At 40.9% G+C, this 16,839-nt stretch overlaps 1 protein-coding gene across 2 annotated transcripts in view; it reads right to left on the bottom strand.

The window, feature by feature from the left end:
- Window positions 1-9,582: 9,582 nt before the first annotated feature.
- fibcd1b (fibrinogen C domain containing 1b) overlaps window positions 9,583-16,839 on the bottom strand; it is a 242,341-nt gene continuing 235,084 nt past the window's right edge. For both annotated transcript variants that reach the window (XM_041810307.1, XM_041810308.1), the window contains one exon: window positions 9,583-12,683. In XM_041810307.1, coding sequence (XP_041666241.1) covers window positions 12,418-12,683 — 266 coding nt within the window. In that variant the 3' untranslated portion in view covers window positions 9,583-12,417. The remainder of the gene's footprint in view (window positions 12,684-16,839) is intronic.

The raw sequence follows: 16,839 nt of genomic DNA, 5'->3' as shown, positions 1-16,839 counted from the left end.
GCACTTTGTCAGGATTTGTCTACTGTAAATGCACCTTAAAGAGTACTTTGTCATGATTTGCCCACTGTAATGACACCTCAAGGGACACTTTTTCAGGATTTGCCCACTGTAATGACACCTCAAGGGGCACTTTGTCATGATTTGACTACTGTAATGACACCTCAAGGGGCACCTTTATCATGATTTGACCAATGTAATGACACTTTGAAGTCTACCTTGTCATGATTTTTCCACTGTAATGACACCTCAAGGGGCACTTTGTCATGATTTGACCAAATTAATGAAACTTTGAAGTCCACCTTGTCATGTTTGTCCACTGTAATGACACCCTAAACTAAAAAAATCGTAAAAGCACCTTTGAATGGTTCTTGTAAAGGTCACTTGATAAGGAAACCTTTGTGTGGGGCTATTTTGTTAAGATTTTCATTTCTGAAACTATTAAATGTGTAGTTAATTTTTGACATGTATGTGTCACCTTTAGTTTGTGTAGGCCTCAGCTCTGCTATAATCCAAGTAAATGAGGCTAAAGGCTAATGGTTTGGAACCAATTTTGGGGCACTGGGGGGGGGGGATTGCCTGTTCATCACTCTGTGTTCACCAGTAGACCAGGACCTCTATGCATATTTTTTAGATGACTAAAAAATGATGGCATTAAAGTTCTAAACAGCAAGAATGACAGCAAACAATGTGCTCTTTGCAAAGTTTCCCAACTTGGCGCCTAAAAATGTCATTTTTCCTACAGGCTGTTAAACAGACTTTGATTTTCCAGATTGTTGAAATAATAGCAGAGTATGAAAGGAGACATGAAAATTATGTCTTAGTTGAGCATTTCAGGGTGTTAGAAAGGATTTTAAAAGCAGCTGTTCATTGATGCACTGGGTTACTTGTCAGTCCAAGTTTTGGCTTTGAGAACTCAGGAAATGGGGCGAGAACATGTGAAGAAATAAGACGCTCCTTGTCCAAAACCACCCAGTGGTTGAGCTCCTTCAAACCTACCTACCTTTATTGGGCTGAGTGGATCAAATTCTGGTTGTAGAAGAAATCATTTTAGGTGTTAGAAGCAATCAGAAAACCTGATTTCGCACCAAACAGTCTGTCCTTTTCTAAAAATTGATTCTGCGTCTTACATCTGCTGCCACTCTCCTCTCGCTGCTCTTCCTGGGGGCTTGGATGCCATGTGATGCCATCTGAAATACTTTCTCTCCTCATGCATTGAGTGACATCCTGGAATCTTGTTGTCATTGTGTCAGAGTATTTCTTTAAGGTTTATAGTGAAAAATATAGGCTTGGTTACCTTGTTGAAATGAGTCCCACAGTGGAGGACTAACATTTTGACAGAAAAGTGTAGTTTTATCCAGATAGAGGCATTTAGTGAAAAGAAGATGGCGCGAATTGGACAGAAAGTGTTGAAAGAAGCTGTTAAATGACATTGGATAATAAATTGCCCAGAGTTGTACATTGATGGTGTATCATCCCTCCTGGATGATCTCTGCACCAGCAGTTGGAATGTCTTTAACTTGACACTGCTCCACAAATAAGCAAGCATCATCTCTGCTGCCAATTCTGCACTTTAAAGGGGGCTGAGCGGATGGCACAGCCAGCACACACATTATATGTGTCAAGATCAGTCCTGAATGCCTAGTGCCTTTAGTGGCAGTGCACAGATAGGAACTCAGTCACTGGGATCATTTGCAGTCTTTTGAACTATGAATTGAAGAGCTAGATTACACGGCTGGCATCCTTCCTGGGTGTTACTCTTTCAGCGTGCACCCGTCTTATCGTGACTCACATTACTTCAAGGCAATTAATAGATGTCGAATATTAGCCTGGCGTTTGGCCACATGCAGAGACGTCAAATTTGATTAGTGACAGGTTGCATTGTGTTGCAGGCTTTAAAAACAGCAGAGGCTATTAGGATGGATGCCAGCCTTGAGAATTTCAATCCTTGTGATCTCTATAGTTGCTATCATAATCAAGGGTTTACGTCATATAAAAGTGAGCATATTTATAACAAACAAGATAAAAATGGCCAGCCTTGAGGGTTGTTGATGCTGTTGAAATAATCCTGTATGTTTCAAAAGGGCAGGATGAAGGGCAGCATCTACAGTAAGTACACAACTGCAACATAAAAAGAAATGGAAATAGTGAACAGAAATAAACAAGGCCATAAAAGCAGTCAAGCAAAACTCAAGGCCAAACAGCTGAGGAATTACAGTAATTCATACAAACCATTAGCCAGGCAGAATTTCCTGACTCCATTTAGAGGTGGTGGAAAGAAATAGCTTTGCACAAACATTTTACCCAATAAACATCATGGATGAATATCTAAAATGTTTTCATATCATTGCAATTACAGTACAGTGTATCTGAGCTATTCCTGTCTCCATTTTCAGTCTCATATTGCCTCTGCTTAACCAATTAACAGAGGGGTTGTGTTTTCCCAACCAGTCACTGGAGTAGGAAGAACTTGACCATCTATCCATGCATGCTCCTCCGCCTATCCAAGGTCCATTCACGATGGCAGCAGGCGAAGTAAGGCAACCCTGATGTACCTCTCCAATGTTTTCCATTTCTTCCTGAGGGATTCCATGGCATTCTAAGGCCAGATGGGCTATAAAATCCCTCCAGCAAGCTCTGGGTCTGATCCAGGGTCTCCTTCCACTTGGACCTATTCATACGACCTCCACCAGGAGGAGACCAAAAGGCATCCTGATCAGATGCCTGAACCACCTCAACTGGCTCCTTTCAATGGGAGGGGCAGCAGCTCTACTTAGAGATCTCTCCGGATGTCCGAGCTCTTCATCTATCTCTAAAGGCTGAGCCCAGACACCCTCCTGAAGAATCTCATTTCAACCGCTTGAACACACGATTTCATTCTTTGGGTCATTACCCAGCATTTGTGATCATAGGTGAGGGTTGAAAAATAGTAAGCTTTGCCTTCCTGCTCAGCTTCCTCTTCACCACAACGGCACAGTACAGCCCCTGCAAAATTGCAGATGCTGCATCAATCCTCCTTTCTTTTACCCTCACTCATGAGACACTTGACATGAGACACTTTGGGCAGAGACTCACTCCCCACCCAGAGGGAACAACCCACCGTTTACTGGCAGAGGACCATGGCCTCAGACTTGGAGGTGCTCATTCTCATACCAGCCGTTTAGCACTCAGCCGCAAACCATCCCAGTTCCTGCTGGAGGTTCCCAGCCATAGAAGCCAACAGAACCACATCATCTGCTAACAGCAGAGATGAAATTCTGAGCTCCCGAAACTGGAAACCCTCTTCCCCTCTGGCTGCGCCTTGAGATCCTGTCCGTGAAAATCACAAACAGAACATGAAGACATGGGGAGCCCTGGTGGAGGCCAACACGCACTGGGAACATGTCCGACATCATGCTGAGGATGTGGACACAACTCTCACTTTGGTTATACAGGGACCTGATGGCTCGCTGCAGCAACCTCATACTCCTGCAGTATCCCCTACATGACCCCCTGAGTGACATGATCATAAGCCTTCGCCGAGTCCAAAAAAACGCATGTAGACTGGATTAGCAAACTGCCATGCTCCCTCAAGGAGCCCTGCAAGAGTAAAGAGCTGGTCCACTGTGTCACAACCAGGATAGAATCCACATTGTCCCTCATGATCATTATAACATCATTTTAAGTTTATACCTGTTGTCATTGTTCTGTTGCACCATAGAGATGTAACACTCATCTTAACTAGTAGGGTGCAACATCCAAAGTTATCAAGATATAGGTTGTTTGCAATCATATGATCCCAAATATCCATTCAGGGTCAGGAAGTGAAGGACAGTCATTAGGAATGACTGGGAATGGAGGAAAGTTTGTAATTCACGACTCTAAATGGATCTCCACAGTGCCATTATCATCAGAAAATGTCTACATACACTGAGTACAATCCCTACGATTTACCAGAATGTGATTTTTAACACAGTTTAACAGATTTACCTGGTGTGAAAATGATCAATATCACAAATTACTCAGTCCTGTAGACCTCCTAGCGTTGCCTGACCAGGTAGAGGGAAATTCATCATGTTTTTAACGGATTTTCGTCATGTCACAATCTTGGATCCACCTAAGTTTCTTGTTTTCTTTCAAAATAAAAGCAGGTCTGCATCCAAACATGAAAAAAAAATACTGTAGAAACAGTTTAAATGCAAAATATTTGAATTTCAAAATGGGAAGATTAATCATGATTAACTACAGAAACCCTAACCCTAACCTAGTGAGTGGTCATTCGCTGTCTCCAGAATGAATTGTGCTCACATTTTCTCTTTATTCCTTAAAGATATGTGGACATTTGATGAACCTACTCATTTTGGTACAACACTACCTGATGATCTGTGCTATCGACTGGCGTAGATGTCCCACTTGTTGCTTTCTCAGCATTCAGACTGGACAGTTCTGTAGTATACGCCCTTCATTGAAAATGCACTTATCATTAAATATTTAGTTCTTTTAATAAGGACGTTTTACATGATCCTGTAATCTTACACACTTCATATAATGAGTAATGAAGCAAGGAATATGGTTTCATAGAAGGAATAGATATATTAGATACTTGTGGATCTTAAATGCCACTGCTCAAACATTCAAAGATATTTTCTGCAGTATATCTAAAAAGAAATGTCAGTGTAGCTGGGCCGACAGGATTCTGATCTGATCTTTGGGTCTTGATCTGCACTTGAATATATCAGTCATACCCAGAATATGTGATCAGGATTACTCTAAAAGCCAGACTGAAGGCCAGAGTCCTTTGAAATGTGTAAATCCATTCATTTCATGGCCTTTGAGAGTGCTGTAAAATGAATGTTAAAATACATTAGAAGCAGATCCAGCTGTCTCAAGATATGGTGGCTCAATTGCCACCATAATATCAGGGAGATGTTGGAGCCTGACGCTACAATCATTTTAGTTTTTTCCTGTCATCAGCCTACACTCAGTACCCCATCATGACAAGATGAAAGCAAAATTTTAGACATTGTTGCAAACGTATGAAAATAAACAACCTGAAATATTGCATTGACATGTATTGAGACCCTTTGCAAGAACACTTGAAATTTAGCTCAGGCCCCTCACATTTCTCTTGATTTTTGCTGAGATGTTTCTACACCTTGATTGGGGCCAACTTGTTTTAAATCAAATTGATTGGACAAGATTTGGAAAGGCACACACCTTTCTATAGAAGGCCTCACAGCTGACAATATCAGAGCAAAAAACAAACCATGAGGTCAAAGGATCTGCCTGCAGAGCTCAGAGATAGGACTGTTGCAAGGTACAGATCTGCTCCACTGAAGGTTCCCATGAGCACAGTGGCCTCCATAATTCTCAAGTGGAAGAAGTTTTGTGCAACCAGGACTCTTCCAAGAGCTGGTCGCCTAGCCAAACTGAGCAATCAGGGGAAACGGGCCTTAGTGAGAGAGGTGAGCAGTAACCTGACGGTCACTCTGACTGAGCTCCAGAGATCCCGTGTAAAGTACCAGAAGGACAACTGTCACTGCAGCCTTCCACCGATCTGGACTTTATGGCAGAGTCCTCAGTGCAAAACACATGAAAGCCAACTTGGAGATTGAAAAGAGTACCTAAAGGACTCTCAGACTGTGAGACAAAATTTTCTGGTTCGATGAAACCAAGATTGAACTGTTTGGCCTCAGTTCTTATCTGGAGGAAACCAGGCACTGCTCATCATCTGCCCAATACCAACTGCGAAGCATCGTGGTGGCAGCATCATGCCATGGGGGTGTTTCTCAGCAGCAGGGACTGGGAGATCAGTCAGGGTTGAGGGAAAGCTGAATAGAGCAGTACAGAGATATCCTCAATGAAAACCTGTTAGTGATCAGGACCTCAGACATGGCTGATGGTTTTCTTTCCAACATGACAATGACCCTCAGCACACAGCCAAGACAACACGGGAGTGGCTTAGAGACGAGTCTGACATGACTCTGGACAGACCTGAAAATGCCTGTCTACTCTCCTAACTGACTGAGCTTGAGAGGATTTGCAAAGAAGAATGGCTGAAAATTCCCAAGGTTTTTGAAGCTTGTTGCATGATGTTCAAAAAGACTCAAGGCTGTAATTCCAGTCAAAGGTGCTTCAATTAGGTACTGAGTAAAGTGTCTAAATACTAATGTCAATGTGATATTTCAGTTTTTTTTCTTTTTAATGAATCTGCAAAAAAAAAAAAAAAAAAAGAAAAAACAACAACAACATCAACAAAAAACCCCCACTACAATTATGTTTTCACTTTGTTGTTATGGGGTACTGAGTGTAGATTAATGTGAATAGAACTTTTTTTTTCTACTACAGCATCAGGATGCAATATAGAAAAAGTGAAGGGGTCTGAGTACTTTCTGAATGCACTGGAAATGGGCTACTTTCACCAAGAAAAATAGCACCTGAAAGAGATAGTCTCTTATCTCATTATCAAAAGTAAGACCTAAGACCTCAACACGCTAATACACAGTATTGCCAAAGTGCTTTACAGATTAAAATTCAGATGGCACAAGATTTTTTAAAAAAGCTAATTAAAAGATGATTAATTTGGTCCAATATCTCCATTTTTCTTTCCTCAGGATTTTTATTGGAATGCACAGCCAGTTCCAGCTCATGTAGCAGCGCTCTATTACCTTTTGCATCATTGTAATGGCTCCATCTGTGAAGGTAAAGCAAAATGCACTGTAATTTTTCTTTCTTTGTTATGTTATTTGTACAGCAGAGATCAGGGAGACCTTATTGGCATTCTGTTGAATATTCTTGGTCACAGTTTATGGGGGAAAAATTGCATAGGTAAGTTTTTTTAAGATGCTTGCTTCACAAAGAATGAATTCCCCTCTATAGATTTTATTCTGAAAACCTCAGAAAACAAAGCTCTCTGCATGGATCCTTCAGCATTATTACATTCTGACTGTGCTTACGCTAGCTTCCACACAGAGCAGCATGTTCTTTTGTTGCTTTCCTGTGGAGGTTGGTCCAAAACAGTTTCATTTAGATAGGTAAAGCCGTTAAAAGGATTACTTAAAGAGAGGAGTCTGGCTGCATCCCTGGCGGCCCCTCTCAGACCGTTCATCTTGGACACCGTATATCTCAGAAAGGATGTGCTGAAATTTGCCAGTAAAATGTATTTCCAGCTTTAGTCACATTACATTTGTGAAATAACCACATTGCACACATTACAGACAAAGCAGCACTTCATAGATGAAACAGAGAAAATGGTCAGATTTCCAATCCAGGATAAAATTATTTATACATCCGTTTCAGAAGTATTGGCTCGCTTTAGAGTTGTAAGCTTTGGCTAATGCTAATATAGCAATGCTACCTACCTAATTAACATTACTACATTAAGCAAATGTAGCTTAGTTAGCTTTAGCAATGTGAGCTTAAGCAAACATATCTAAGCTACCATTGCGATGTAGATAACTTATCTACACAGCTTACATTGCTGATTTATGAGCTTAGCTTCAGCTACAATATCTACTTCGCTCCATTAGCTATGTAGCACCCAGATCTAGGGCTATGTTAGCTTAAGCTCCTTTGTCTTTAGCAAATGTAACTAAAGCTAGCGTAACTACATAGTTGACCTATCTACGTTAGCTTACTTTATGAGCTTTTCTTTAGCTATGTTAGCTTTTTAGCTATGTTTGCTATGTAGCTCTATTATCTAGAGCTAAGTAGGCTTTAGCAATGTGAGCTTTAGCTATTTTATCTAAAGCTGACTAGCTACAAAGGTTACCTATCTAAAAAGTTTACATAGCTGCTTTGTGGGTTTAGCTTAGTTCTTAAGCTATGTAACTCCGTCAGCTATGTATCTCTGTTATCTTTTGCAAGTAAGCTTAAGCTTATGTAGCTGAAGCTAACTTAGCCATGTGGATTACACATCTTACATAGTAGCTTTGTGACCTAAGCTTTAGCTATGTTAGCTATGTAGCCCAGTAAGTTATGTAGTTGTATTACAAGCTGCTTTGTGAGCTGCACTTTACCTATATCAGCTATGTAGCTCCACTGTCCAGAGATAAGATAGCTTTAGCATGTGAGCATTAGCAAACATATCTAAATCTGACGTTGCTACGTAGATAACTTATCTACACAGCTTACATAGCTGCTTATGAGCTTAGCTTTAGTTACAATATCTACAAAGCTACATAGCTATGTAGTACATAAATCTAGGGCTATGTTAGCTTAAGCTCCAATGGCTATAGCAAATGTAACTAAAGCTAATGTAGCTACATAGTTAACCTATCTACATTAGCTTAAATAGCTATTTTGTGAGCTTTTCTTTAGCTATGTTAGGAGATTTGTTTGCTATGTAGCTCCATTATCTAGACCTAGGAAAGATTTAGCAATGTGAGCTTCAGCTATTTTATCTAAAGCTGACTAGCTACAAAGGTTACCTATTTATAAAGTTTACATAGCTGCTTTGTAAGATTAGCTTAGCTCTTAAGCTATGTAGCTCCATCAGCTGTGTATCTCTGTTATCTTTTGCAAATAAGCTTTAGCTAATGTAGCTAACTTAGGCATGTAGATAACACATCTTAAATAGCTGCTTTGTGACCTAAGCTTTAGCTATGTTAGCTGTGTAGCCCAGTAAGTTATGTAGCTGGATCAAAAGCAGCTTTGTGAGCTATGCTTTTGCTATATTAGCTATGTAGCTTCACTATCTAGAGCTAAGTTCGCTTTAGCAATGTGAGCATTAACAAGTATAACTGAAGCTAACATAGCTTACATAGTTGCTTTGTGAGCTTAGCTTTAGCTATGTTAGCTATGTTGCCTATGTAACTGGATTATCTAGAGCTAAGTTAGCTTTAGCAATGTGAGCATTAGCAGGTATAACTAAAGCTAACGTAGCTTACATAGCTGCTTTGTGAGCTTAGCTTTAGCTATGTTGGGTATGTAGCTGGATTATCTAGAGGTAAGTTACATTTAGCAATGTGAGCTTTACCAAAAGTAGCTAAAGATAACTTAGCTGTATAGGAAACAGAGATATGTAGCTTAAGTAGCTGATTTGTGAGTTTAGCTTAAACTACATTTGCCAGTGGAGCTACATAAACTATGTTAACTGCAATAGAATTTAACCTTTTATCATGCAAACAGACTTTTTTCCCAGCTTTTGTAAATACAATGTAATCAGGTTTAGCAGGTCCGGTTTTAAGCTTTTGGTATCCTAACATTACCTTAACCCTTACCCTAACCCTAAACGGGAGTTTAATCCAGTGTTATATCAAAAGTTTTAGTGAGTATTTCTGTTGTGAGATATATGGCATCAGAAATCAATGGTCTGCATCCAGGCTGTTTTGTATTTATTTGAAGATTTAAACAAATCGGTGTTAAAGGGAAATGTAATGAGGGGAATAAAGTCCTACACACTTCAGGGTTTTTCCCATTTATAAAATGTGAATGTTTATTAAATGTTGACAAGAACATTAAAACACAGTATCAAGATTCAGCAAAACAATCTATAGTACTTCACTGAAAATAAAAGAAAAAGAAAAACAGAGTTAGTTCTGCGCTGGGACTGGAGGAAACGGGAGGCCTGAGGGCAGGCGGGCGAGGTGAGGGGAGCAGGAAGGGAGGAGGAGAGCTGGGACAGGAGTCAGGCAAAAAAAAAAAAAAAAAAAGAGTAATAAAGAGACAGAAGCTGGAAAGAGAAGAGAGGGGATGTTTTAGGAGCTGTGGAGTGAGGGGGAATTGGCAGCAGAGGCTAAGGCAATTAAGGAGGTACACAGTAAGAAAGATAGAAGGTTTGGGGACCTAGGGGATCGATGAGGAGTGTGCTGATGCACCGTAATGAGCGGGATAACTGGGAATGATTAGAGCCTTTTATTTCACTCTTTCATCATCTCTTCCGTTGGAGACATGGCAAGCTGCAGCAGAGAGAGTGACTATACAGGCATTAAATCAACAAAAACACACAAAGGGGGCATGGCAAATAATACTTTCCATTTAAATAACAAAGAGGGCAACATAGCAGTAACAAATACAGTGAGCACAATGTGTTAAGGTGATTTTTAGGAGTGGGTTCTTTAGGGTACAAGCGCAGTTCAACACAGTACCAGAAGGTGGCGTCCACTCTTATGGGGAAGGTTCACAATCACAATAAGTAATAGTTCGTTATAATTATGTAAATCTCTCTGTTATCAACACAAACATCAGGAGGAGGGGAGGCAAGTTGTACATAAGCATCACATGACTTCAAAAATTTTCCACGGAGAGACGCGCTCCTGCTCTGTCGTCTGGCCTCATGCACATGGGCATGTACAAACCGAAGCATGTGCATATATGTGTACACACGTAGACTCTTTTAGACGCAGACACTCACGCACTCTTACACCATTCATTCCCGCACACAATCCCTACTCCTCCTAAACATCCGACATTGTCGTATCTCATTTCTGTGCCGTATACTTTCATGTCTGTGCTTTGACGTCGCAGTGAAGTGGCGTCCATCCACCAAAAAGAGGAGATCCTCTGGAGTACCGGTGCTGACAGAAAACTCCACTAACAACACTTTCTCGTCTGTTTGTATGTCCAAGAGGTCATCCGTATTGTGCCTCCTTGATAAAAGAGTCTTTTTGTGCTGTATGGACGTGTGCTTGAAGGGAGAATCACATTCCTCCTCTTCGCTCCATCTCAGGTAGAGGAAGAGGGAAGAAAGTTCTGTAAATACATCTCACTTTGATTCATTTTTTTTTTCTTTTAACAGGTGTATTTGTATTCAGTCCATGTGCTTGGGTACTCTTTGTGTTTTAGCATAGTAAGAAAACAGATTGACATGCTCTAAAAGTCATACACACTGTACAATAAAATCTACAGATATTTTTAAAGCTTTTAGTACATCCAAAGGAACTCAATGAAACAAACAAACAAAAAAAATACAGAAAAATAAGAAATTTCCGCCAGCTGTTTTTTTTCTCAACATGTTTTTCTTCTTTTTTTTGTGTGTGTCTCCTTGCGGCACTTTTGTTTTTGCCATAACACAATGTACAACTCCTACTCATAAGAAAAAGACTGCTTTTTTTTCCCAACAAATCTTATTTTACAACAATTTTCTTCTCAAGACAAGAGAAACTGTGTCGCACAAACATCCAAAATAATCACCTGGAAAGAGAAAAAAAGACAAGATGAAGGAAAATCAAAGAGAGAATACGGAGGTTGTATCTCCTTAGCAGGTCCAAGAAATACAATTAATGCAGGGTAGGTTTGACGCAGTCTTTTTGATTGTTATCTGGGATCCCATTTGTCTTCTCAAATAATGTCTCTCCCTTCCTATTACATGAACACGCACGCCAGGTTTTGTTATTTAAATGGAGAGTGAACGTATGCTAGGTATGTTTGTGCTAAACGCCGAAGTCAGTCGAGACGCTCCGCTCGACCCTTGACAGGAAATTGATACCGTTAGAGAACTCTGTCTCCCTTTTCTGTCGTAGACACACACGCACACAAATACACACATGTACACAAAGTGCTGGGTTACCATCTGTGAGTGCTGCATCACTTGGCCAGTACTCAGCTGGCAGGCAGATCAGACAAAGTGCCCAATATGCTCCCTAATGGCCCAAGTCAGATGAATGAGATCTTCCCGTTGTCTCTTTCTTTTTCTCATTTTCATCCTTTTTGTGCACCTCCTCTTCTCTCACTCCGACTAATTTACCTCTCGTCAGATTGTTTCCTCATTCTCTCTTTCTTTCCTTCTTATTGTCCCAGGCCTTGCAGCCTCGCTGCCCTGCTGGAGCTCATTTACAAAGATCAGGAATGGAAACGTTAAACTTCCTTCACAAACGGGGGGTTTTTCTCTGACGATATTTATGTGGGTTTGTTCATAGATTGCACAGCAATGGGCAGTGAGACTGAACCGCATTCTAAGTGCCGTGTCAGCACAGATGGGAGGTCAGAGACGCACGTCAGGGGGGAATCACTGGTGGAAGGGTGCTGGGAACTCCGTGTCAGGCTAAAGAAATTGACTGTGCAGATTTGAAATTATCTTGTGCTGTGTTCTTAACCAAATCAGGCAATTCTGATTGTGCTGAATCCTAACAGATGTCCATACTTTTTTGTCCTTAATATCAAGAGCAACTCATTAATCTTCATAAAGGGGACTCTGGCGAGGAACTTTCTAACCTCCAGCAGAACCAGACTCATAGGTGGACAGCCATCTGCCATGTTGTCTGGATAAGAACAAATAAAAGCAAGATGCTTTGTTCAGATCAAGGGAAGGGATAACTAGCATGAAACAAGAGGCCAAGCAATGGAGGGACAGGAGCAAAAACCAGGGAGGAGACATGAGGAGGCAAACAGCAGAGTCAACTTAAAGAGAGGTATGTGTCAGTGAATAAACGATATCGAGACGAGTAACTCCGCCAAGCTGTCGGAAAGAGTGGTTTTTGTAATGTTCCAGTAAAGTTTTCTTCATTTATTCTCTCCGTCACGCGTGGGTCGTATCTTCATCTCGGAGAACTTGAGCGAGTACTGCCAGCCGGTCCAGGAGGACCACTCGATGCCGTCGGCGTACGAGGTGTGCTGGCCACGCAGGTACTGGCCGTTCAGGTTGGACGTGTGGCAGTTGCGGTACCACCAGGCGCCGTGGTAGAAGGAGGCGCAGTTGTTCTCGGAGTGGTCGTTGTCGCGGTCTTTGGTGGTGAACTTCATCCCGTTGTGTTTCAGCAGGGAGTCACCTAAAATTAGAAAAGAGAGACATTGATTACAAAAGTAAGTCAAGCTTGTTTTAAAATCTTAACACCTAATTAATCCAGGTCAAATAAAAAACACCTATTTAGGCACATCCAAAATAAAGTGAATGCTGTGTTTGAACCACTTGTAGATTTACAGATTTGGCAGCAGAGGCTAAGGCAATTAAGGAGTACATTTAAAAAGCCCTCCAGGGCCAGCTGCTGAGAAGCATCCCCACAGCACGATGCTGTGAAGCACTATGAAGCACCACTGTGCTTCATATTGCGGATGCTGTGTTTCTTGTGATGTGGAGTGTTTGGCGTCTTGTCTGATGGCAAAAAAAGCACCATTTTGGTCTCATCTGGCCAAAGAACTTTCATCCACTTGACCATGGAGTCTCTCACATGTCTCTGGGTGAACTGCAGATTTAAGGAGTTTTCTTCAACTGTGGCTTTCTCTTTGCCACTCTCCCATAAAGCTTTGACAGATGAAGAACCTGGGCAACAGTTGTTGTCTGCAGAGTCTCTCCCATCTCAGCTGCTGAAGCTTGTAACTCCCTCAGAGTAGTCATGGGTGTCTTGGTGGCCTCTCTCACTTGTCTCCTTCTTGCACGCTCACTCAGTTTGTGAGGACGGCCTGATCTAGGCAAATTTACACGTGCCATATTCCTTCCATTTGTGTGGAAGTGTTCTTTCGTCATAATGGTGTAATGGTAGCCAGGAATACTGATTTATATTACATTCACTTTACTCAGGTGAGCCCTATTTTGCTAATTGTGAGACTAGTAGCACCAACTGGCCGGACTTCTGTTGAATTAGGTCCCTTCTTAATGGGGTGAATATTTATGCAGTCACTTATTTTACATTATGTGTTTATTTAATCAACACTGCTTTGTAGAAATCTGTTTTTACTTTGACTTTAGAGATTTTCCTGCCGGCAGGCCCTCAGATTTTTAAGATGTTGTTAATTTGTTGATTCAAATACAAGAAATTAGAACAAGAAAGTTTTGATAAACAAGGGCAGCTGGAAGACGGTGAAAAAAACAGACTTTATAAGCTACAGATATTGCATCCCCTCTATCTTTCAACAACACAGTTTTAAATCTGATAGCAGCCATCAGTAATTGGACCCACTACTTCAAAAATAGCTTATCACTATTCAATTAATCCTCTCAAAAACAGATAGAGATGAAAAAGCTCTACAGTTCTCTGGAGTGTTGCTTTTAATTATCTAAGGGAAGCGGTCAGAAGATTTGCCATCGTTTCATCAAAGGGTCATGGCTGACCTTTATACCGTTGTCTTTTTAATAACACACGTAGGATGATTTAATCACAATGGCTGTCAGTCAGTAGAAAGGTAAAAGAAGAAGAAGGCAAAATGGAAGTAATTAAACATAGAGCATGTGCACATATAGGCCCCCCTCCAGCATCAGATTTTATGTAGGGCTCCATATTCAACATCCAGTTAAGCTTTGCAAAGAAGGATGACAGCTATCAATGCCCAGTTAGACTACCGGTCCCCCTGGGTATGCTGGAGATCTGGCAGGGGGCTCTGTCTGCTTATGGCATGTGTAGTATTGGCTGACAACCAATCATCTTCTGCTGTCTTCATGACTGTCTAAATGGCTGTGCATGAGTTCACAGGTCATTGTGAAGGCGTGTCAAAGAGTTTCAATCATAACTACGATAGAAGCACTGTCTTTGTGATGCTCGCTATCTTGTGCCCTTAAAAGAATAAAACTACAAAGATGAAATGATTGGAATATGGGCTTGCTATCCATCAAAAATAACCTTAGATTTGACAACATATGAAGAAATGCATGTCATTAGCATCAGGTCAGGAGGTCAAACTTATAACTGATTATGTTGCACAGAGAAGGGTTATAAAAGTTTTGGATTTTTCATTAGTTTTTGTTCTTATTTAGTTTTTACTTTTTCTTAGATTCAGTTTAGTTTTAATTTGTTTTCCTGCTGGTTTAGTTTAGTAGTAATTTTGAAAAAAATGCTCAGTTTTTAGTTTTTATTAGTTTTTATTAGTGTTGGGCTGCACGGTGGCACAGGGTTAGCGCTGTTGCCTCATAGCAAGAAGGTTCCTTGTTTGCTTCCTGGTCAGGACCTCTCTGTGCGGAGTTTGCATGTTCACCCCGTGCATGCGTGGGTTCTCTCCGGGTACTCCAGCTTCCTCCCACCACTAAAAAACATGCTCATTAGGTTAATTGGTGACTCTAAATAGGCCGTATGTGTGATTGTGAGTGTACCAGTCCAGGGTGTACCCCGCCTCTTGCCCAATGACAGCTGACCCCCGTGGCCCCCAGCGGGATAGGTGTTATAGAAAATGGATGGATAGTTTTAGTGTTAGTTTTAGTTTTTTTTTTTAGCAATATCAGACACCTGTGACCCGCAATTTCCACATAGAATGACTGCGCCACGCACCAAAGCGCCAAAGGTGAGCGGCCTCGCCCACTGGAGTGGGCATAAGTGCATGATATTATTGCTTCCTCCATTGGGTGAGTACATTAAGAAGTTAAAAGGTTAATGTTTGCTTAAAGGATCTGTGGTTTTATGCAAAATTCTTTGGCTAAATATCCCCCAAAGTTAACTTTTCCTCATCAATGGCGCCGTTGTAGCTCTGTTGTATCTGTATCTGTGTATTTTGAAAGAACCGGATGTTCTAGGCTTGTGACTTGCAGCTTTCTGATCGACGGGTACTGATGCGGTTTGGCAGTGGTGGGTGATGAAAATAGACCTGCAACATATCTTGAACGAATGGAAGCGAAGTGTAGGTCAAGGCATGAGCCGCTGCCGGTCTGGAGTGCCGGCTTTGGAAATGCTCTGATAGACTAGAGAGGGAGCGATGTGCTCCGCGGTACGATTCACCGGCGGTTTGCCGTATGTGGAAATTGGAAGTCAGGAGCCAGACCAGAAAGGGCTCTTTAATTTTTATTTTATTTATTAAATTTTGATGTTTTTATATAACTCAAGACCTAAAATTAAACATCATGTAAAATCTTCTGCAATCAAATCAGGTCACCTTACTCTCTCCAGGCCTGGCTAAGGAGATTTTGTCTCTAATTTTATTTCATTTTAGTTAGTTTTGTCAGCACAGAATTTAGTTTTAATTTTTCTAATAAAGCTCAGTTTTTATGTAGTTTCAGTTAACTAGTATGATTTTTATTGTTTAGTTTTAGTCATTTAGTTAGTTTTAATTAACTATAATAACCTTGGCACAGAGCTTTTGTTTGTTGTGCCATCAAGAAAAGCTCCCAGTGTGGCTGTGTTCTCTTGTTTAATAAAGAAATGTCGTCCAGTTCTGACAAAACTGCTGCTGTGGCTACGTCCAAGTGTTTCATTACTCTAGCAGCTATTACTCACAGAACAACTAACCACCACCCTGTAACTCTCCCAAACTCATGCTCAAGCTGGTCAGCAGAAGAGCCAAAACATCTTTTCCATCATGTGTAGCTCTAAGAGTTGTTTGACTATTTCATACTGAAATGTGGTCCAGTTTTGATGATACTGGACCACATTTATGTTATGTTATGTTATGTTATGTTATGTTATGTTAAGTCGCAGCCATTGCAATCGGCCAGTACACAGCTACTGCCTCATGCTCCTCAAATGATGCCGATTGGGCACAAACGTTGTGAACTGGAGCTTTACAAGATTGATTTGCTTGATGACAGACATCCGCTTTGCAAGGTTACTTGTTTCCTGCCCTTCATCCCACTGATGAAGTAGGGAGGGAGGGTGTGTCCAAAGATAGCATTTGTTTTGGTCTGAAAATCTGCTCTGTAAGTCACACTGTACGCCTCTAAAATAACTGACCTACTTTCATAACTTACTTCAAACAGCAGCTTTGGAGAAAGATGAAATGCAATGTTGGTTTTTAACTGGAATTGCTTTAACTTGAATGCCCTGACCTCCAACTAAAGCTGATTTTTTAAAAAACTTTCATATTGACCCTTAAAGCACAAAATAAATATATGCTACATGACAGATGGCAGAACTGACACCTCCTGCTTCAATACAGCATCCTATTTGATTTTTAACCCCTGACCGACATAATTAACTAGTTTAAAAAGAGTAGGCTGCAACATTTATCACCTAAGTTTATCATATTCATAATCGTAGTAAGAGAGGAGAGCTGAAGTTGAATCACAAG

This window comes from Cheilinus undulatus, linkage group 17, assembly GCF_018320785.1.
Source record: "Cheilinus undulatus linkage group 17, ASM1832078v1, whole genome shotgun sequence".
Taxonomy (NCBI): Eukaryota; Metazoa; Chordata; class Actinopteri; order Labriformes; family Labridae; genus Cheilinus; species Cheilinus undulatus.
Note: the sequence above shows the minus strand (reverse complement) of the source record. Positions and strands in the feature narration are given on the sequence as shown.